Consider the following 21656-nt stretch of genomic DNA (forward strand, 5'->3'; position numbering starts at 1 on the left):
TTTTTTTTTTTGCTTTTTGTCTGTGGTTTCCTTTAACTCGCTGGGCGTATTTAAGACAGTCGACTGAATGTCTTTGACTAGTAACTTCACCTTCTGGACTCCCTCGGGCACTTTGTCCGGTTTTGTTTTCCTACCTGCAAGCCCCATTTTCCTACTTCTCTGTAAACTTTGTCAATTTGTTGGGAACTGGATATTGGAGATGATAATGTGGTAACTCTGGAAACCAGGGCTTACTTTGGCTGCTGGAGAGCTGCGGTCTTCCGTTTCTATAGTGACTTTTCCCAGCGCTGCCGTTCCCTGTATTCCTTGTTGGTCAGGGACCGAAGCTTCTGTCCTGCTGCCTTGGTGGTCAGCGTGAGGTCTGGCAGAGATGCCTGACCTGCCGACGATCCGCTGTGCTGCTGGCCATCAAGCATGCCCCTGGCTCTCGTGCTGGATGAGGTCCCGGAGTCCCCGGACTGTTAATTCTGATCGTTATTCCCCCCGGCTGAACGGTCTTCTTGGAGAGGCTGGCCCCGGCGTGGCTTCTTCCACGATTTTCTCTCACCAATGGTATTTTTTTTAACTTTTTTTTTTTTTTTTTTTTTATTATTCATTTTTGAGAGACAGAGACAAGAGTGTGAGCAGGGGAGGGGCAGAGAGAGAGGGAGACACGGAATCCGAGGCAGGCTCCAGGCTCCGAGCCGTCCGCACAGAGCCCGACGTGGGGCTCGAGCCCACGAACCGTGAGATCATGACCTGAGCCGAAGTCGGACGCTTAACTGACTGAGCCACCCAGGCGCCTCTCACCAATGTTATTTTTAAACACACCCAAGTTTCCAGGCTTGTGGTTACGTCCTGTGAAAGTACCTCCAACCTCTAATCCCAGGGTTTCTGGGGGGCTCGGTGCCCAGGTGAATGACACTGAGGTGAGCATCTATGTGGTCTGTGAAAGATGGGCTTGCGTGTTTCCGGAGGGGAGCCGGAGAACGGGGGCTGGCCCCTCTCGCTTCTCCTCCGTACAAATAAGCCAGCCATGCAAGATTTCCTATCTGAACACAGAAGGTGAGCGTCTGTAGCTCACTGGATGTGCCAGAACAAAACCACGACTCCCAGGCTATAGTAGAAACTGGATTTTAATAGAATATTCAAGTCTAGCATTTGCTATTTACAACAAATAAATATTGCCCCTCCCCAACTGGTAAACTTTTTCTGTTTTGTTTTGTTTTTGCCTTTTATACAAATATTCAACACCCCTGCCCTTCCCCCAAATCCTTCTTTCCCACTAACCCCCGTCTCGTGCGGTCTCGTGAAGCCCAGGGCGTGGGAGTGAGCGGCACCCGCGGTGTCGTGAGATTCAGTGTCAACGGTACTCGTCTGAGACCGTCCTCACTCACCGGGTGAAGAGTGTGATCTGTGAAGAGGCTTCCCCCCCACCCCAACCTCCTGGGGGAGGGCTGGGCAGGGGGTGGGCGAGACTCCTTCACTCTGCTGGCCCCGACGGTGGGATCTTTGGTGCGGCCCGGGAAAGGCTAGTGTGGTGGCCAAGAGGGGCCGGGACCCCAGAAGGCAGAAGGACACGGCCGATGCCCGCGGGCGGAGGAGAGAATTGCAGTGGTCAGACCCAGTGGATGAGCAGGTGCCCTGGGGTGCCCACGGGCACAGGTGGCAGTGACCCACACCTGAGCAGGTGTGAGGGGCAGCGCACAGAGGGCAGTGCCCGGCGGCACGCGGGGCTCCGTGCCCACCGACGGCGCTCCTCGGCCAAAGTCAGCTGGTCCTCCGGTTCCGGAGAGCAGAAGGCACCTAAGGCGGCGAGTGGTCCACAGGAGGCCAGGTCAGCCTGTCAAGCAGCAGGCGTCAATCCCGGCAGCGGGAGACGTTGAGGGTGAAACGAGTCTGGGGGTGGCCTGAGCTGGCGGGTTGGGCAGAGGGTGCCCGCCTGGCCTGGGCCACCGGAGTCCGGAAGTGCTCAGTTACCCAGGCAGCCGGACCCTGCAAGAGGGGTCCCTGTGGCGGGCCAGCACCGGGGATGAGTTAGAAGATGCCCTTGGCGATCCTGAGCCCTTTCTGCTTCATGCGAGGGAGAGTCGAGCTGGCGCCATGCCTGACCTTTGCCCCCTTTGTGAAGGTCCGTTTCTTTAGGACAAAGTCATAGTTGGCAGTAGAGTTCATGGCGTAGAACACGTTGGCGTTGTCCGGGATCTTCAGCTCTGGTGGGGGAGGGGTGGGGGGGGTCAGCGGTGCTGACAGAGACCTCACCTGCCCCCCTCCCCTTCCCCCCCCCCCCCATCGAGGGCAGGCCCGAGACAAAGGCCTGAGACGCCCAGTCTAAATCCGGGAATACCAAGGACCCCTGGGACTCGTGAAATCCAATGACTCTTGGTTACAAAGGGACTCGACTCCCTAAGTCCCCGCCTCGGCCTGGAGCCGGAAAAGGGTTATCCATCCTGCACACCTGCTGCCTCCACTGACCACCATCCCGAGCTGGAATCTAGAACCCCTCCCCTGGATCCCGTGCTACTCAGGACCAAGGCTGAGGGACCCAGCGACGGGCAGGCCCTGCCCCAGGTCTTCTGTGCCCGGGTCCAGGACGCCTCCCTGCTCCGAGTGGCAGATGCCAGGCTTTACTTGGCCCCTCCTACCCTGTCTGTAGCTCAGCGTTGCGCCCCTGCCTCACTTTCCCTACCTTGCCTGGGCCTCAGTCCTCCCGCCCTGCAAGATGGGGCACGTGCCTGCGCAGTCCCCCTCCCCACGCCACCGAAATGGTGCAAGAAGGTGAGAGAAGGTTTAGAAAACCATCTGTGGGGACGCTGGGGGTCACTAACGGCCGGCAGCAAACGAGCGGCTCGTGGAGAGAAAACAGGGCGAGGACGGTCCGTACAGGTAACCTGCAGAGCACGTGCTTCCAGGTGTGCGTAGGGATTAACCCCTGGCTCGTTCACCGCTCTCGTGGGGAGGGGGACACAGGCACAGGCGGCCTAAGGACCTTGCCCGAGCTCTCCGAGCCCCGCAGCCCGGCTCCGAGTCTGTGCTTGCCCTTGGTTCTGTCGCTTTCCCAGCTCTGACCCACTGAGCCACACCCTCGGAGCCTGGTTTCAGCGTCCTCTGGGGGCGCCTCGGGGGTTCAGTCGGTTAAGCGCCTGACTTCGGCCCAGGTCACGATTTCACGTTTCATGAGTTCAAATCCCACGTCAGGCTCTCTGCTGTCAGGACAGAGCCCGCTTCAGATCCTCTGTCCCCCTCTCTCTCTGCCCCTCCCCTGAGTGTGCTCTCCCTCAAAAATAAACAAACAACTGGGGGGCTCCGTCGGTGAAGCGTCCGATGTCAGCTCAGGTCACGATCTCCCAGTTCACGGGTTTGAGCCCCGCATCCGGCTCTGTGCTGACAGCTCAGAGCCTGGAGCCCGCTTCGGATTCTGTTGTCTCCCTCTCTCTCTGCCCCTCCCCCACTTGTGCTCTGTCCCTCTCTCTCTCTCCAAAAGAAACATTAAAAAAACGTTAAAAATAAATACATAAATAAATAAACATTAAAAAAAATTTTTTTTTTTCAATTGTTAACGTCTGCTATGGTCAGAATGATTGTGTGTGCCCAAGATTCGTGTGGGAATCCTAATGCCCCAAGCACTGGGGCCTTGGGCAGTGATGAGGTCAGGATTTTATAATCCCATTCCTGAGGCCCCCACGCCCCTTCTGCCACGTGAGGACACGAGAAGGTGGCCATCTGCCACCCGGAAGAGAGCCCTCACCAGAACCTGACCCTGCCGGCACCTTGATCTTAGACTTCCAGCCTTTAGAACCGTGAGCAATACATTTCACTAGTTTAACAGCCCCTCCCTGGCCCGTGGTGTTTTGTCACGGCAGCCTGCACGGACGAGGACAGGGTCACGTGTGCGTGCATTTTCACATATTTGAGGTTCTTTCGGAAGCACGTTTCCCCTCTCAGCCAGCCTGTCCCTATGAACGGCCCTCGGGCTTGGCCGTCTGGCTGCGGGGCCCCAGGAGAAAAGCCTTTTCTCTTCGCTCCTTGGTGCCGCTAAGCTGCGAACTAGGTCTCCTGCGGCCGGTTCCCGCCCAGGAAAGGGCACATGCCAGGGGCCAACGAGGACGCTGCCCCAGGGAGCACGGGGCCGTGGGCCTGGGGTGTGGTGCTGCCCCCCCGCAGCCCGCCCGCCTGGCCCCGGACTTACTGCGGTCGTCGGAGATAACCTGCACGAGCTCGTATTCGTCGGCCTCATCCTCATCCAGGTTGTGTTTGTCCATGGCCTTGCGGATGACGGCGGGAGCCTTGTCCTGGCTGGTTACCTGGATCAGGGAGGGGCAGCCATGAGGTCGAGGGTCCGGGAAGAGCCCCCACAGAGCATAGCACCAGGGACCCTCGGAGCTGCCTCGCGCTGCGTTCAAAGGCTCAGCTTCTGGCTGGGTCCACGGGCGCCTCGCCACCTGGTCCTGCCCCGGGAGGCCCCCCACACTACGATGAGGGCCTTTTCCCCATTGTTCCTGCCTCCCCCACCCCCCCCCCGTTCTCCTACAAGCCTGCCACCTCCTCCCATGCCACCGTGGGAACCTGCCTGCTCCCGGGGGCTGTTCCCCTGGATCCCGGCCCGACGGAACAATGGGATCAGTGAACCCAGGGAGGAGAGGGCGTCTAGTCCCAGCCCTGGAGGTAGGAGAGGAGCTGGCCAGATGCCCAGGGGCTGCCTGTAGGCCAGGCCTGCACTGGCTAGAGGCTGCTGTGGTGGCCAGCACAGGCCGCCCGTCTTGCCTCGACCCCAAAGGCCAGAGTGCAGACGGGCCTCGGACGTGAGGTCATACAGGCGGCTCTTTAAGGACAGTCAGGCTAGTTCCTGGCGGGGAGAGCAGCTCAGTACGCGGTGGGTATGTAACGGGCACCTGACCCGTTGTTAACGGCAGCCTGCACGGACGAGGACAGGGTCACGTGTGTGTGCATTTTCACATATTTGAGGTTCTTTCGGAAGCACGTTTCCCCTCTCAGCCAGCCTGTCCCTGTGAACGGCCCTCGGGCTTGACCGTCTGGCTGCGGGGCCCTAGGAGAAAAGCCTTTTCTCTTCGCTCCTTGGGGCTGCTAGCTGCGAACTAGGTCTCCCGTGGCCGGTTCCCACCCAGGAAGGGGCACACGCCAGGGGCCAACGAGGACGCTGCCCCAGGGAACGCGGGCACTGTGACCGGATGGGGGACCTCCAGAGAGTGCACAGGGCTCGTCTACAGCCTGAGTTCTGGAACGCGAGTCCCTGCCCCCACCAGCAGCACATACAGTGTCTGGAGACAAATCCCCTTGGCTTGATCTCAAGCGCTAAATGACATCTAACGTCTCATACCGCCCGTCACCTCCACAGCCACCAGCCTGGTAGCCACCGTTCTCCCCGCCTGACCACCTCCTGACCGGCCCCTCCGCCTCTCCGGCCACCAGCCCACCCCCGCAGAGAAGCCCTGAGTCACCCAACCCGTCACCCCAGCCAGCAGCAGCTTCTGTCTGCCGCCACGGAGATCCAGGCCCCAAGCCGCGGACCTCAGGCCTCCCTCCCTCCCTGCCCGCCTCGGGTGCCTTGTCTGTGAAGCCCTCCCTGGCCCCGGATCTCCACGGAAGCTGCTTTCTTTTTGTCCGCCGACCATCTGTCTTTCCCGACCCCCCCCCCCCCCCCCGGAAGGTCGGCTCCAGGACAGCGGGCAGGGGACGGAGCCCAGCACGCGCGTGCGGCCCGGCAGAGCGCGGGCACGGGGACGCCCGCCCGCGCCGCTCACCAGGATGCTCTTGTACATGTTGCCGTTGTCCACATCCAGGCTGACGCGGATGATGCAGCAGTCGCCCACCTGCTGGTTGTAGAGGGGCAGTGAGGAGCTGTGGCTGCAGACCCCTGAGACGGAGCGCTTGTGGGTGCGCGTGGCAGCCACGGGCGTGGTGGAGGCTGAGGAGGAGGACGCGCTGCTGGAGGCCGAGCTGATGCCGGAGGTCTCCGGGGACGACTGGGAGGCCGACTCCCAGAACTGTGGGGACGGCACGGTCAGCAGGGTGCCCGGGCCAGCGCCCGGCTCCGGGGGACCCCGGGCGCTCTGTTCGGGAGCCGGGAGCGCCCCTCGGCCGCTCACGGGTGTGGCGTGGGGGCCCTGGGCCCCGCGAAGGGCCGTCAGGGAGAAGGGGCGGGCGGTCACCTTCTTTTCCTGACCATCGGGGGACTCCGGGACGAAGCTCACGTTGATCTCCTCCACGTCGGAGCTGGAGGAGCCGGCCGAGTGGACGCTGAGTGCGTCGGCGATGTCCCCGCTGCTGAGGTAGGGGCCGCACCTGAGCTGGTCACAGGACTTGGAGTGGGAGCTGCCGCTGCTGCTGAGCTCTGTGCTGGGGGCCTGGCGGCTGCGTGGACGGCTCACCTTACTCGGGGGGCCTCCCCTGGGACACATCCCACCCCTGCCCCCACCCCCCCACTCGGCACTCCAGGCTCGGTGCCAAGGGCTCGGTCAGTCACCAGCACCACGTCTGTCCCTGCTTTGGAAGCGACCGATTTAGGATCGCCCCATTTCACAGAGGAGGAAACTGAGGCCCAGGGAGGGTAGACAAGTGGCCCCAGTCGCGCTCAGCCTGAGGCTTCCGTAAGCCCCGAGGGAGCCCTTCCTGCCAGCCCGGGGCCACTCACTCGCTCCAGCGCTTGACGATGGCCGCGTTCTTCTTGGCCTTGAGGGTGTTGCTGGCCGACTCGGAGGGGGGCTCCAGCTCACACGACAGGTTGTAGCTACAGGACAGAGAGGCAGCTGTGAGGCGAGCAGGAGGCACACTCGGGTCTCCCTCCCAGAACCTGCCTGGCAGCGGGGGTCCAGACGCCCAGCCACCACCAGGCAACAGAGCCCGGTCCTGAGCAAGATCCCACACCACAGCCCGCCCGCCCCTGCCATGCCCCACCCGCACCCAGCCAGCCTCACCTCTCCGTCTCGCTGAGTCGCTCCATGGCCCGGAACCAGGCCCCAAAGTGCTCCTCGGGTGTGATGCTATAATTGTTGCAGGCCGACTGGAGCAGCTTGATCTGGGCAATCACTTCGAATTCCTGGGGCCCAGAGGGAAGGACGGGACAGTGATGGGATGGATGCGGTGCTGGGTGTGGCCCGGGGGGCTGCCGGGGAGGTGGTGGGTGGGGGTGCTGGGCGGGGCAGGGGCCCAGGGTCTCTGAGTCCTCTCCTACTCTCTACTCCCGCCCAGGGCCACTCTGTTCTAACAAAACAGCCCCTCCCAGGAAGCTGTCCTTGATTCTGGCCTCCTGTACCCCCTTCCAGTGGGAGAGGTCCCCCCTCCTCTGTGTATCCAACTCTCCCCACAAATATAACAGGAAGCAGGATGCAGCTGAGGCAGGTCTCTGATTTCCAACCCCCCGCCCCCCCCCCCCAACCCCCCGCCAACACGGACGGACGGCAGCCGCTCACCTTCCTCCGCTTCTCGAAGTTGATCAGTCTCCCCTGGAAGGCAGACAGCCAGCGAGCATCAGAAGGCGTCCCCTTGCCCATGACCACCCCTCAGCCCCTCTCAGGCTGCACTACCGACAGCATACACCAGGGGGCGGGGTGGACGAACACACACACACACACACCCACACACACACCCACCCACCCACACACACACACACACACCTCTGGGCCTGGGGAGGGGGTGGTCCTAGGATCTAGGGGGTGGTGGGCAGAGGGACAGAGCTTCAAACAACTACTGGCCCAGCCCTCTGAGGACAAAAGGATTGAGGCCTCAGGCAGGAAGGCCCAGCTTGGAGGGCGGGCCTCTCTCCTCCTGTGGTTGCTGCCCAAGGGAGGGCCGTGGGCAGCTGGGCCAGACCCTGGGCAGCTCTAAGCCTCAGCGGCTGGGCACCTAGCTCCGTTTACTCACTGGTGAGCCAGGCAGGAGCCCAGGCACGTGGGGGTGGCTGGGGGCCCTCAGACGAGGTGTGCCCAGTGCTTGAGAGCTCAGGGCTCGGTGAGGGGCACTTTCCCCTAGAGCTCCAGGACCCCGGCCCCACTCCCGCCCGGCCCCGGCCCCCAGGGCTCACTCACATACAGATAGTCCTTCATCGCGGTGTCCAGCATCACCAGGTCTGTGAGGAAGGTGCCCAGGTAGGGAACGGTGCCCTGGATGACACCCTGTGACGTTGGGGTAGGGCTGATGAGCAACGACGGAGGCCTCCCCCAGCCTCCCACTCGGAGCAGCCCGGGGACCTTTAGCGGTCTCCCCCCGACTCCCTCCCAGTGCCCACAGACCCCAACCTCGCCGAGGTTCTGTGGTCCCTGGACCCTCCCCACCCCTAAGCCCACCGAGCCCAGCTGCCATCGGCACCCTCGAGACCCCCTGCTGGTCAGGGCGCAGCCCTGTCAGGGCCCAGAGGAGCTCAGGTCACTGCAGCAGCAGGGGGGAAGGGCTGGGGGCGACCCCTCCTCTCCTGCCTCGGGCCGGCCCCCCCCCACCTCTCTCGGCCTCGAGTGCACTCACCGTCTCCTTTGGCCGCTTCTGGGCTCTCTTGGGGTTCATCTCCAGGGTGGCAAACTTGGAGGTGCCCTCCTGCCAGGGTTGGGGACGGGATCAGTGAGACCCTCCTCTCCTCCCCTCTTTCCCCTCCAGCAGACCTGACCTTGGTACTTGGTCACTGGTCCGAATACTCTGCTGCCACCAGTGGGGTGCCCTGGCGCTCCCGGGGTGTGGGAACGTGGGGCCAGTGGCCTGGCCTCCCCAAGCCTGTTTCCTGGTCTGGAAAGTGCAGGTGAGCAAGACACCCACCTCTGGGAGGTCTCCAAGGACTCAGCAGCCCGTGCCCTCTCCGAGGTGGGGGCCCTGCACAGAACTCTCCCACACTCCCCTTCTCCTGGTACCTCACTGCCTCCCCGTGAGTCGTGAGACTAGAGGGACCCCAGGCTCATCCTTCCTCCGCTCTCCCGCTAAGGAAACTGAGGCCCCGAGAGGGGTAGTGACCTGCCCAAGGTCCCAGAGGGACTCAGAGGTGAGTGGGCTGGAGATCTGTTCCTGCCAACTGGTCATCCGGCTAATTTGAGGCCCTGCAGTGACAGCCTGCAGGATGTCTGGGATCCATTTGTGGCGCCTGCCCCGGGGCGGGGTGAGGAGTCCCCCAGGGCTCCCAGAGCTGCCTCCCAGGACTGCTCATTTGGACCCAAGGTCGAGCAGCCCCTTGGGGACTTAGCCTCTGGCACCCCCTGCGGTACCTTGTCCCCAGGGAGCCAGGGTGTGCCCACCCTGAGCTGCAGCGCCCACGGAAGGAGCCTCCCACCCCAGACCCCAGCCGCCCAGCAGCCTGGAGGAAGCAGGAGACCTGCCGATCCAGCCACCCACCCCGCTCCCCGCCTTGTAGAACACCTCAGCTGCTCCCACACCATTCCATTACCGGGGCCTCCTGTCCCCCAAACTACCCCCCCACGGGCCCATGTACCAAAAAGATCCCACTCTCCTCAAAGTCCAGCCCAGACAGGACTGGAACTTTTCAAAGAAACATCCACCGAGAACCTCCCTCCGCTGCCCAGACTTTACCTTGATGAGCAGCTCTCTGCTCAGTGAGTAGTTGTTCTCATCCGAAAAAATCTCCGACAGCTTCTGGAAGATGCGGAAGCTGTCCCTGGGTGGGGGAAGGGAGGAGAACCATGGGAATGGCAGGGAGGGGTGTGAGTGCCGATCCATTTAGGACCCAAGGACCCAACCGCCCAGACGGGTGGTTTTCACCCAGGGTTCTGCTGGGCCCAGGGCGCTCTGTGGGCCGGGGGAGGCGAGCTCCACGTGTGTGGCTCTGTTTGGATCGGTTTGGATTTCAAGGGGACAGAGTGGTGTGGCTGGCAAGGAAACACAGGAAAATCTCCAATGTGGCTCTGTCTAGTGCTTGACAGATAGGGAAACTGAGTCCCAGGGCAGAGGTGCTGGCCTAAGGCCAACGGACACTTGGAGGGGTGCCCCCCAACCAGCAGGCCGGCCTCAGGATTTGCTGCCTCCTGGCAGGTCCCAGGCTCACAGAGGGGACAATGCTTAGTCGCTTGGGGGGTCCCGGGTCCCTCCAGGTGGAGCTCCTGCAGAGAGAGGTCTCCCCACCTGGAAACTTCTTCCCACGTCTTCTTCAGCCTGTGGATGGAGTTGCTCTGCAGGGCCGACAGGATGGCGTAGAGAGACGAGAAGTTCTTGAGGACACGGCACTCCTGGCAGAGGAACAGAAGGGCCGTGGGGTGCGGGTGCAGTCCCCTGAGCTCTGACCTTCCATCCTGGGTGACACAGATTCCCAGGGAGCCCCAACGAGCACCTGGGCCCCCGTCCGTGACACTCCCAGGGAGGAGGCTCTGAGCTCAACACGAGGGAGGACGTTAAGCGGGCAGTGAGCATCGAGGCAGTGGGATGTGTGAATCAAGGCCAGCGAGCCGCTGGGAAGGGAGGGCTGGGGTCTCTGCAGGGTCGTGGACCACGGACCACAGCCCTGAGGGCAGACGAAGGCGAGAAAGGGGTTCCCCAGGGCCCCTCCAAGGCATACCCTGGCCACCTCGATCCAGTGCTCCACCACCCTGGCCCTGTCCCGGGCCGTCACAGTCCGGTCCCCCAGGCAGGTGGTGATGACGCAGTTGGCCACACTGTTGAACTGGGTGACCGTGGCGCGGACAGTGGGAGCCAGGTGTTCCTTGCCCTTCTTGTCCCGCTGGGACCAGATGGAGCCCAGGCAGTGGTAGGGCACCACCTTCTTGAACAGCTCCTGGGGGATCATGGGGAGCATCACCTAGCACCGCCACGGCCCAGCTCAGCGTCCCGTGTCTCCCTAGTCCCAGCAGGGTCCCCGGTCAGGGCTGGAGCTCAGGGAAAGCTGAGGATGTGGCTCGAGCCTCGCAGGCCCGGGGTGGGGGCCGTGCCTCTGGGCTCTGTTCTCCACCGACCGTGGGCGCCCAGCGCACGAGCGACCCAGATGACGCACGGGCAGCGAAGAGCGTCTGGCATTTTCAGACGCCCACCCTCACTCACTGCAAGCACCAGAAGCTGGCTCACAGCTGCGCCCACCAGGCGGCACCTTCGGCTCCCCCATCGTGGCTCAGGGCCCCCCGCCCTGTCCAGATGCACGCTCACCGCGGGCGCTCCACCCCCAGGCTTTGTCTGCCGTAAACTCCAGGACACGGCAGGTGCCTCGTAGGTGCCGAGGCCTCCCGAGCAGATGGTGGGGTGACCCACGGAGCTGGACGTACCACGGTGAGCTCCACCCCCCCCATCGAATGGGCCAGGCTTCGCCCAGCCTTCTACCGCCCCGTCTCATTTAATCCATCGTCACTGCGCACAGAGATCCATCTCCGCATCCACAGTCCAGAGACCACGCAGGAACGGAGCCGGGATATGCCGGGGAATGGCAGGGAATGGACCAGAGGCTGGACGAAAGTGCTCCCCTGCCCCGCCCGGCTGAGAAAAACTGCTCACCGCATCCATCAGTGTGAACTGCTCTGCCACCAGGTCGGGAGGGAAGGCCAAGAGGTGAGGCTTCTCATTCAGGCCATTTTCTGCAGCCACAGGTGACGGCCAGGGAGGCTCGGGCACCGGAGCTGCCTCTAGGTCTACAGTTTGCGATAGAGCCGGCTCTAGTTCCGGAGCTGGGGCTGGAGCCGGTTCCGGAGCCGGTTCCGGAGCCGGCTGTAGCTCTGGTTCTGGAGCCGGTGTTGGAGCCGGCTCTAGCTCTGGTTCTGACTCAGGTGCCAAAGCCGGCTCTAGTTCCGGAGCTGGTTTTAGAAGCGGCGCTGGAGCTGGCGACAGAGCTAGAGGAGAGAAGTTTCCAGGTGTCTTTGCAGAGACAGAACCCACTCCAGAGCCTCCCGGGGAAGCCACGGCCAGGAACCCACACCGGGACCTCTGCCCCCCTGCGGTCCCCCGCCGGGGCTCTCAGTCTCTGCTCCTGGCCCCACATCAGCCCCCGGGGGCTCCTCCCTGGGTGGCCCAGCACCGCCCCGTCCTCGTGCACCCCCATCCCCCACCCCCCAGCCTTCTCACCCTCGGGCTCGGCCTCCGTGAGCTCTGCGTGCTCCAGCTGGGCCAGGAGAAGCTGGGCACGGCGCTCTAGGTCAGAACCAGGCATGTTGAGCTGCACATAGGCCACCAGCTGCTTGAGGCAGGGAAAGTCTGGGGGCTGACAGAAGTCCTCCGAGTACTGGTCCAGCCAGGTGCCCAGAATGGAAGAGATGGCACTGGAGGGAGGGGGGGCAGGCAGCCGAGTCAGCGGCCCGGCCTTTCCTTCCGCACGGCCCCCTGCGGGTCCTCCATCCAGAGGCCAGGCCCACCTGAGCACCCCCCTCCTCCCCCCCACCACTGGCCGTCCAGGCAGGGGCAGGTCCGGTCAGAAGGCGGGGGCCTGGCCGTCCCCACGGGAGGGAGCCCTCCATCGATGGTGTGGGCACCCCTGCCTTCCTCAGGGAGGCCTGCCCCTCCCCTCTGTCTGTCCGGGGGCCTCCTGGCTACGGTGTAAACTCCAGGACGGCAAGGGCTGCCGTGTCTGCTCCGTCCCTGCCCTGGCCGCACACAGTAGGTGCCGCGTAAGCGTGTGAGGAGGAGGGGACAGGCAGCGTCCTCCCGCCCAGCCTGCGTGGGCTCTCATGGCCCCTCGTCCCCAGCTCCTGCACCCATGGCTGCCGTACTGCCTTCGAGGCGCCTGGGGGTCTCCTCTCCCCACAGACACTATTCTCAGGAACACTATTCTCAGTCCGGGCAGCTGGACTCAGGGGACTGACACGTGAGGTCGATGGGTGAGCAGGTGGCCCCCACACCTCCGTCTTGGGACCCCGGGTCGGGGCCGGGCAGGAAGGGCTGGGGTGGGCTGTGGGGGGGACCCACTCTCTCAGGGGCCAACCTCAGCCCCCGGCCTCTCTTCTGCTCCCCAGGGCCCAGGACCCCAGCCACGGCTGTCTGACTCCTTTCCTCCTGCAGGAGAGGCCCCCACCCCTCGGCCCTCCAGCAGGAATCACAGCTCGTGTGGGAGCCGTGGCTCTGCCCAGCGCCCCCGCCCCCGCCCTAGATGTCCCCCACCTTGGAGACGGGGGTCCTCCCATCAGCTCCCAAGTCCGCTCACTTTTTCAGTTGGTCCTGGGGTCCGCCGTCCTCGTCAGAATAAGGAAGGATGCATCCGTATCTAGAGGAGGCCGTGAGGGCATCACATCTACCGTACCTGCTATGATGTCTAGGGTTACTGGCTGACTTCTGGACGAGAACGGAAGCCCAGGAGGGTAGAGTCTGGTCTGGGGTGTGCGAAACGTCTAGAAGGGGCTCCGTGCTAAGCCCAGCCAGCACCTTACAGACATCTGAGGGGGTTGGGGACCCCTCCCCGGCCACCCCCAGGATGGGTCCCCCATATGGAATCGAGGGCGAGAGCAGCTTTGCCCCAGGCACGGGACACCCAGGCTGGAGGCAGAGAGGAAGCATGGCAGCCCCAGGCAACCCCCTCCACGGGCCGGGCACAGGGTGGGGGACTTGTCCCAACAGTGGGACACGACCCCATGTGGGGGGGTCCTCCTGACACCCAGGGTTCCCACGAGACACCCGAGGCTCAAAAAGGTGCCAGGAGGGGCCGGGGAGCCGCTGTGCTGTGCGGGGGCCGTGCTCACCTTTTGAACAGCAGGTCCAGCACCTGCTGGGTGGTGGTGAAGGCTCGGTACGTGCACAGGAAGATGGTGACGTAGGAGAGGTCGCTGCCCTGGAAGGCGGGCACCAGGTGCTCCACCAGCTTCTCCAGCGTGCCGGCCTTCACCGTCCGCACCTTGCAGGTCTCGTACAGGTTCAGGGCTGACTCATTTTCACACTGGGGTGGGACACAGGGGCTCAGATGAACTCCCAGGTGCTCAGTGCCATGTGGCAAGGGCGCAGACATGCGTGCCCCCAGCAGAAAAAGGTTCTCAGCTTAAGAAGTGGAATCGGAAGGGGCCCCTGGGTGGCTCGGTCGGTCAGGCATCCGACTTCGGCTCAAGTCATGACCTCGCAGGCCACGGGTTTGAGCCCCGCGTCGGGCTCCGTGCTGACAGCTCAGAGCCTGGAGCCTGCTTCCGATTCTGTCTCCCTCTTTCTGCCCAACGCCCCCCACTGCCGTTCGCACTCTGCCCCTCTCTCTCTCTCTCTCTCTCTCTCTCTCAAAAATAAAATAAAGCATTGGAAAAAAAAGTGGAATTGGAGATGGGGAGGGCTAAAAACTACTAACCCAACACTTTCCGGCCATTCTGTTAGGGGAACTTAAAACGACCGCCCCTCCTTGTATTAGGAGCATCACTCCCGTGAGCCCTGGCGAAACCTGCCCATTCTAGAGAGGAGAACACAGAGGCTTATTCCGGGGTGAGAAGAGACACAGCATGTTCAGTGCAGCCCCGGGGAAAGCCGTGGGAAGGAATCAAGACCAGGTCCTAGAGCATGAAAGGGTGAATCACCGTGACGACCGGGCCTCCCCTTTGGAATGTTGTGCTGCTGAGTCTGGCCCTACCTCTGACCTGGAGGGGTCACAGGGCTGTACCCCAGGGGACCGCAAGTTATATAGTAGCCTCAGCCTCCGCCCCTTTTGGGTCAAACTAGCCCTTCTAAGCGAGGTGATGCGGAAGGGCTTGAGGGTCTGCAGGGGCGGGCTCACGGCCCCTGACACAACCAGGGGCAGGAATTAAAACGAGAAAAACTGGGGCAACGTACAAAATCACTTGCAGCCTAACGTGAAGTAAAAACAGCAGGGAAGTGCCTTTGCTGTGTTTTTCGAAAAGGGTCTTTTTTGGGGGGGGCGCCTGGGTGGCTCTGTCAGTTGAGCATCCGACTCTGACTCAGGTCATGATCTCACGGTTTGTGGGTTCGAGCCCCGCGTCGGGCTCTGTGCTGACAGCTCAGAACCTGGAGCCTGCTTCCGATTCTCTGTCTCCTTCTCTCTCTGCCCCTCCCCCCCGCACAAGTGCGTGTGTGCTCGCTCTCTCTCTCTCTCTCTCATAAATAAACATTAAAAATATATTTTTTTAATAGAAATGTTTTACCAAAGAGTGTCTTTTTTCATATTCATCAAATACACGCAGAGGGATGCTCCTGGCCGAGCCCAGGACCGGACATTGGCGGGGGGGGGGGGGGGGGGCACGAAGACCCATGATCCTCTGGGAGGGGGGGCTGTGGGGCCCTCAGGCAGGAAGGCCCTGGGAGGGAACCCAACAGAGTCGCTGAGCGGCGTCTGGCCCCCGGGCCTCCGCAGGGTCCCGGCGGTGGGGGCCCCCGTGCCCGCACTCACCCCGAGCCAGCGTTGGCCCTTGTTGGCGCCGTGGTGTGCCTGCACCTTCCGCAGGGAGATGGAATGGATGACCCCGTTGACCAGCTCCTCGCCGATCTCCTGCGTGCAGCTCTGTGGAGACAGTGCCCGGCCACCAGGCGGGGGCGTCAGGGGCTGCCTCATGAACCTCTGGTCCGCAGCTGAGGCCCGGTGTCCACACAGATCCCCAGGCCAGGACTAAATGGGCCGACGGCTCGAGGGCTCTCAGGAGTAGTATCGGGGCACGTGGACACCACCCCCGGCCTCGCCCCCTTCCCACTCCACCAGCCACAAGCTGAGTACGGGCGACACAAGTCCCCAGGCTCCCAGACCCCCAGTCACCTGCTCGTGCCACCCGGAAGGTGCCTCCCCCACGGTCTGGGGCCCCAGGCCCTCGTCATGTCTCCCCAGCTCATCATCATGCCCCCCCCCCCCCCCACACCCCTTGGCTGACCCAGCATCTCCTACGGACCCAGCCCCGGAGTCAGCATCACGGGTCTGGGGCAGGTGCTGGGCATCCCCGAAGGCCACATCCGACGCCACTTCCTTCCCTTTCTGCTCATTCAAGCCCGGGCCCTTTCTTGGGTAACAGAGGAGTTCCCCTTCTCTGTCCGTCATCACGTGCATGGGGACGGGGTGAAAATGATGACGGTGCAGGCATCTGGGCAGAGGACTGGGCTTTCACGGGACCCAAAATCACAGGGCTGTAGAAAGGGGGATCATCTGGCTGCTCCCTGGACCAGGACCAGAGAGGAAATGCCCTGGTTTTAGGGGGCAGCCACCCCTTCCACGGAACAGGCTGGCCTGGGAGCCGTGACCATCAAGCCCTGGCTAAGGCCACTTAGTCGCGTCAGCCCGGGTCTCACAGCCCCGTCTCCCACTTGCCCCTGTCCAGGGAAGGGCGAGCCTGCAGTAGGAAGGGGACCTCTGAGAGTTGAGGGAGGAGCTGGGAGGTGCCAGCTGGCACAGGGCCACACTGCCGGTCCTCACCCGCACCTGGGAGTGTGGGTCACTGCCCTGACCCGAGGTGGGCTGCAGCTTACAGAAGACCCAGGCGAAAGTGCCCTCCCTGAAGCCCTTGGCCTAAGCTGGGCCCCACTGCGCCCCTGGGGGCAGCGATGGGGCGCCTGGGCCTCTCGCCTCCTGCCCACCCTTGAGGGCCCTGGGGGGGCTGCCCTCGGGAAGGCCACTTCCTTTGGCCTGTGGCCGCCCTCCCACACTGGGCACCATGCCAACGGGGAAGCCACTGCGATCACATTCTCTCCAGAGAGAGAGCCAGCCGGCTTCTGGGAAGCCAGGGGGAACCACAGGCGGAGGTCACCCCAACCCCGAGCGGCACCTCCCACGCCCACGCCCGTCAAATAGCCGGGACACGTGGAGGTCCGGCCTTTCCACTGAGGAAGGGAGATTGCTGAGGCAGAAAAGCTGAGCCATAGGCTCACTTTCCCTTTCCCTGCCTGGAAGAGGCCTCAGAGAAGACAGGCTTCGGGGACCAGCTGTCCCCCTGCCGGACTGGGGACCCACCACCCAGGCACGTTCTCAGGGGTCAGGATGCTTCCTGCAAAGGCCGAGGCTCGAGTGGAAGCACCTGCCCTTCTCCAGGGCTTCTGAGCCACACTTGGCCCAGCTGGGAACCAGTCCGTGTCCAAAACACCCAGGTTGGTGGCAGCGATTTGGAGGTCCCCATGCAGGACCCACCCGCCAGAGGGCACTGCACTTGAACTCCACATAGCACCTGGCTCCCAGCGGGGCTCCGTCAAGGCCGGCCCTGGCAGGGGCCTCGGCCAGGCAGTCGCGCCGCCCCCCCACCTCCCGCAGGGCCAGAGAGCAGGCCCTGCACTCAGCCACCCGCCTCGCTGGCAGAGCAGCTGGCCTGCGTGTCACATGGTTCCTGAGCCCCTCCCCCACCCCCTGGGGCCCCCTTCTGAAGCCAGTGGGGGGTGGGGGGCAGGGCCGGACACCGAGAGGGACAGACCAGGAGTCGCTACCCTGTCACACAGACGCGGGGCTGCTCCGGCCCCTTCACGCAGCAGCCGCCACAGACACAAAACCAGACGCTCAGAGCAATGCCGAGTGCAGGCGCCATTGAAACCATCTACCAAGAGACAGAGGACCAGGTTCTCAGGCAAACTGCCCCGGAGCCTGGGCAGAAACTGGCAGATGGGGGAGGGGGGGGGCATTTGTTTCCGGCTCCTACTCCCTTCCAGGGACAGAGAAGGAAAGCAGCCAAGCCTGGCATCTGCCCCCCGCCCCCGACCCTCTAGGGCAGGAAAGGCGGGGCCCTGGCACCTGTGGGTGACCCTGGGCCACCCTGTTGGCAGTGTGCACAGCATGCAGGCCCAGGAGCAGGCAGCCCAAGAGGGCAGGTCTGTGGCGAGGGGCTGGGGGACTCCTGGGGGAGAATGGGAGCCGCCCAGCAAACAGCAGATGTCCGGAGGGGAGGCTTCTGTAGGGAAAAGAATGCCACAGGGATGGCTGTGTCCTTGGGGGGCCAGTGTCCCCGGGTCCCCGAGACCCAGTTGGCAGCCATGCCCCACACACTGTCTGACCTTCCACGGCTTGGCTCAAGTGGGGGGAGGGGGGAGGGTACCCCCAGGCCCCGGTAAGTGGAGGCCGGAAGCATGGCACCTCTGTGCCTCACCCTCTGCTGTCCCTCTGAGTACAGCTCAGAGCCCCAGGGACAAGGAGAAATGGCCTGGGTGGCATCTGGTCGTGTGTCACCTGATCAGCCTTCTTAGGGTGACAGGCCAGCAGGATGCCTGTCCCCAGCTGACTTCAGGCCAAGCCCCGTTCGCTCAAAGGAGAAAAATGGGGTCGCCCGCCCCACCTCCTTTGGGATGGACCTGAGGGGACCTACTGGTCTTTCCCCAGCCCTGCCATCTGTCCCACAAGGCGGCCGGGGCCCACACATCTGGAGACATCACGGCACCTTCATTCCAATCGCCCCTCTGCCCTCCTTGGGTATACATTTCCCGTGGAAGCCACAATGAGCGGCCATAAGGGGCCTCCAGACCCACGGGGGCCTCTACCTCGGACTGGATCCTCCTAAGAGACCTGGTTGAGGGCTGGGGCGGACAAAGAAGGGCCCGAGCTTGTACCACAGTGTCCTCCTGTCTCCTCTTCAGGCTACACATGGAGACCCGGTCACACTCAGGCAGGGTGGGGGCCGCTGCCCAGGGCCACTGACTCACAGAGGTTACCCCAGGCCCTCACTGGACACTGACCGGCACCCTGCAGCCCTGGGCACAGGAGGCACCCACCAGACCCCAGGGCACTGCCTCTTGTGAAAGGCTGTGACTTCCAGCTCTGCTGAGCCTCTCTGGCCCTGGCCTCAGTGAGCTCATCTGTGAAATGGGAAAAAGAGCAGCAGCTCCCTACAGGGCAAGAGTGGGTGTTAAGAAAATGCACGCAGCATGCCCAGCTCGGCACCTGGCCCGTGAAAGCTCCCAGGAAGCAGGGACAGGTGGCGCTCAGGAAGCGGGGACAGGTGGCGCCCCGGAAGCGGGGACAGGTGGCGCCCAGGAAGGGGGGACAGGTGGTGCCCAGGAAGGGGAGAAAGGTGGTGCCCAGGAAGTGGGACAGGTGGCGCCCCGGAAGGGGGGACAGGTGGTGCCCCGGAAGGGGGGACAGGTGGTGCCCCGGAAGGGGGGACAGGTGGTGCCCTGGAAGCGGTGGTGCCCCGGAAGCGGGGACAGGTGGCGCCCCGGAAGCGGGGACAGGTGGCGCCCAGGAAGGGGGGACAGGTGGCGCCCAGGGAGGGGGGACAGGTGGCGCCCAGGAAGCGGGGACAGGTGGCGCCCCGGAAGGGGGGACAGGTGGCGCCCCGGAAGCGGGGACAGGTGGCGCCCAGGAAGCGGGGACAGGTGGCGCCCCGGAAGCGGGGACAGGTGGCGCCCAGGAAGGGGGGACAGGTGGCGCCCAGGAAGCGGGGACAGGTGGCGCCCCGGAAGGGGAGACAGGTGGCGCCCAGGAAGGGGGGACAGGTGGCGCCCAGGAAGGGGGGACAGGTGGTGCCCAGGAAGCGGGACAGGTGGCGCCCAGGAAAGGGGGACAGGTGGCGCCCAGGAAGGAGGGACAGGTGGCGCCCAGGAAAGGGGGACAGGTGGCGCCCAGTAAGGAGGGACAGGTGGCGCCCAGGAAGGGGGGACAGGTGGTGCCCAGGAAGCGGGACAGGTGGCGCCCAGGAAAGGGGGACAGGTGGCGCCCAGGAAGGGGGGACAGGTGGCGCCCAGGAAAGGGGGACAGGTGGCGCCCAGTAAGGAGGGACAGGTGGCGCCCAGGAAAGGGGGACAGGTGGCGCCCAGGAAGGGGGGACAGGTGGTGCCCAGGAAAGGGGGACAGGTGGCGTCCAGGAAAGGGGGACAGGTGGCGCCCAGGAAGGGGGGACAGGTGGCGCCCTGGAAGCGGGGACAGGTGGCACCCAGGAAGCGGGGACAGGTGGCGCCCCGGAAGCGGGGACAGGTGGCGCCCAGGAAGGGGGGACAGGTGGCGCCCAGGAAGGGGGACAGGTGGTGCCCAGGAAGCGGGACAGGTGGCGCCCAGGAAAGGGGGACAGGTGGCGCCCAGGAAGGGGGGACAGGTGGCGCCCAGGAAAGGGGGACAGGTGGCGCCCAGGAAAGGGGGACAGGTGGTGCCCAGGAAGGGGGGACAGGTGGTGCCCAGGAAAGGGGGACAGGTGGCGTCCAGGAAAGGGGGACAGGTGGTGCCCAGAAAGGGGGGACAGGTGGTGCCCAGGAAAGGGGGACAGGGCGCTGTTGCTACTGGGCAGTACCCAACAACCAGAGCCCCCAGGAGCTGCCGACAGACATTTAGCGGGAAAACCCTGAGGGCACCTAGGGAAACCTGGAGGAGAGCCAGTACGGAGAGGGCAGGTGTCCTAAAACTGCCCGAGCCAGCCCTGCAGCCTTCGGACTTTTTGGCGTTTTGCTCAAATGCAGGAACCACAGCGGGAGACAGATCAGAGGGCCTGATCAGCCCTCCTGGGATCCAAGGCTCCTGGGACAGTTTAAACGCGGCACCCCACACCCATTCAGAGTGGAAACTGAGGATCTGGGCTGAAAAGAAACAGGGACTTCTCAAGTTCAAGTCCTGGTTCATCTCTTAGACCATAAGCTCTAAAAACTGGGGAAGAAGAAAAAGGCCGCTGTGTGCGGCAGGGCCCCGCCTTCAAGCTTTGGGTGGGTGTCCTGCACCCTGAGTCTGAGGGCACAGACAGAACTGAGTGGGGGACCAGAGGTCAGCCCTGGACAGGGGTGAGCCACACTCCCGCCGCTCCGCCCCCCCCCCCCCCCCCACTGCAGCCGTAGAGGCAAGGGGACCTTTGCTGGGGACCATGCAAGGTGCCTGGTTGCCAGGGCAACCGGGGAGCTTGGGGACCCCAGAAGCTGGAGTTTGGGGACCAGCCTCGTGGAGCCCCCAAAGAGCCTGTCCCCAAGAACCCTTGCCATCAGCCTGAGTCCAAGTTACTCATCAGCATTTAAAGGGGAGGAAGTTTGGGGCGCCTCGCTCAGTCGGTTAAGCATCGGACTTCGGCTCAGGTCATGATCTCCCGGTTCATGGGTTTGAGCCCCGCATCGGGCTCTGTACTGAGAGCTCAGAGCCTGGAGCCTGCTTCAGATTCTGTGTTTCCGTCTCTCTCTCTGCCCCTCCCCTACTCATGCTCTGTCTCCCTCTCTGTCAAAAATAAATAAAAAACAATAAAAAAAATTTTTAGGAGGAGGAAATGTGCCTTGAGCGGGGAGGGGTGAGGGCGCCCCCAGGCTGGCCCTGCCCACCACCCATCCTTCTGTCCATCCGGGGCCAGCTCCTGATTGTCAGGTCAGCAGGCCACCACAGACCAGGCCTTTGAGGGAGTGTAACTGGTGACAGCTGAGGAGGAGGGTGGCCTGGTCCCGGAGGGGGTGCAGGGCAGGGCCGGCTGAAGGTCCAGTCCAAGAGCAACACCACCAACCACAGCGCCCAATGTCTGCGGGCACTTGCTGGGTGCCGGGCTTTGCACACACTCCTCACGTTTAGACCACGCAACGCCTCACCTGATGCGTGAGGGAAGAGCCGGGCAGGGAACTCACTCAGGTCAGCAGCCAGGACGCGGCGGCCGGCTGGGGCAGGGATTCCAACCTTGGCCTATGACCCTCCTGGCCGGGCCTGGCCGCCACCCTGATCCACTGTGGCTGCTGCAGTCACAGCCTCAGAGCAGACTCCAGAGAGGGGAAGGCCTTCTTTAGAGGGCGCAGCCCATCGGGGATGGCGGGGCCCGGCGCCCACACCTTGCCACGGAGCGGGTGGTTGGTTGAGGCTCCTGCCGCAGGGCCCTGAGGTCAGCTCCAGGACCCAGGCCTGAGAAGCACCACGCCAGCTGCATCAGACAGCCGTGTGGCCCAGTCCAGGGCTCGGGCACTCCCCTGGCACCTTGTCAGACCACACGACC

The 21656-nt window shown here is 63.6% G+C and overlaps 1 protein-coding gene across 10 annotated transcripts in view; it reads right to left on the bottom strand.

The window, feature by feature from the left end:
- Positions 1-1097: 1097 nt before the first annotated feature.
- RALGDS (ral guanine nucleotide dissociation stimulator) overlaps positions 1098-21656 on the bottom strand; it is a 40515-nt gene continuing 19956 nt past the window's right edge. For 3 of the 10 annotated variants that reach the window (XM_045467409.1, XM_045467407.1, XM_045467405.1), the window contains exons 2-18: positions 15212-15322; positions 13575-13768; positions 13043-13138; positions 11971-12164; positions 11407-11738; positions 10484-10699; positions 10054-10157; positions 9505-9589; positions 8458-8526; positions 8025-8111; positions 7410-7442; positions 6915-7036; positions 6632-6727; positions 6150-6351; positions 5742-5984; positions 4169-4283; positions 1098-2192 (exon numbers count right to left, since the gene is read on the bottom strand). In XM_045467409.1, coding sequence (XP_045323365.1) covers positions 2017-2192; positions 4169-4283; positions 5742-5984; positions 6150-6351; positions 6632-6727; positions 6915-7036; positions 7410-7442; positions 8025-8111; positions 8458-8526; positions 9505-9589; positions 10054-10157; positions 10484-10699; positions 11407-11738; positions 11971-12164; positions 13043-13138; positions 13575-13768; positions 15212-15322 — 2475 coding nt within the window. In that variant the 3' untranslated portion in view covers positions 1098-2016. Of the gene's footprint in view, positions 2193-4168; positions 4284-5741; positions 5985-6149; positions 6352-6631; positions 6728-6914; positions 7103-7409; positions 7443-8024; positions 8112-8457; positions 8527-9504; positions 9590-10053; positions 10158-10483; positions 10700-11406; positions 11739-11970; positions 12165-13042; positions 13142-13574; positions 13769-15211; positions 15323-21656 lie in introns of all 10 variants that reach the window. The other 7 variants (XM_045467406.1, XM_045467402.1, XM_045467400.1 and 4 more) reach the window with 5 other exon arrangements.

The sequence above is a fragment of the Leopardus geoffroyi genome, chromosome D4 (genome assembly GCF_018350155.1).
Source record: "Leopardus geoffroyi isolate Oge1 chromosome D4, O.geoffroyi_Oge1_pat1.0, whole genome shotgun sequence".
Classification (NCBI taxonomy): Eukaryota; Metazoa; Chordata; class Mammalia; order Carnivora; family Felidae; genus Leopardus; species Leopardus geoffroyi.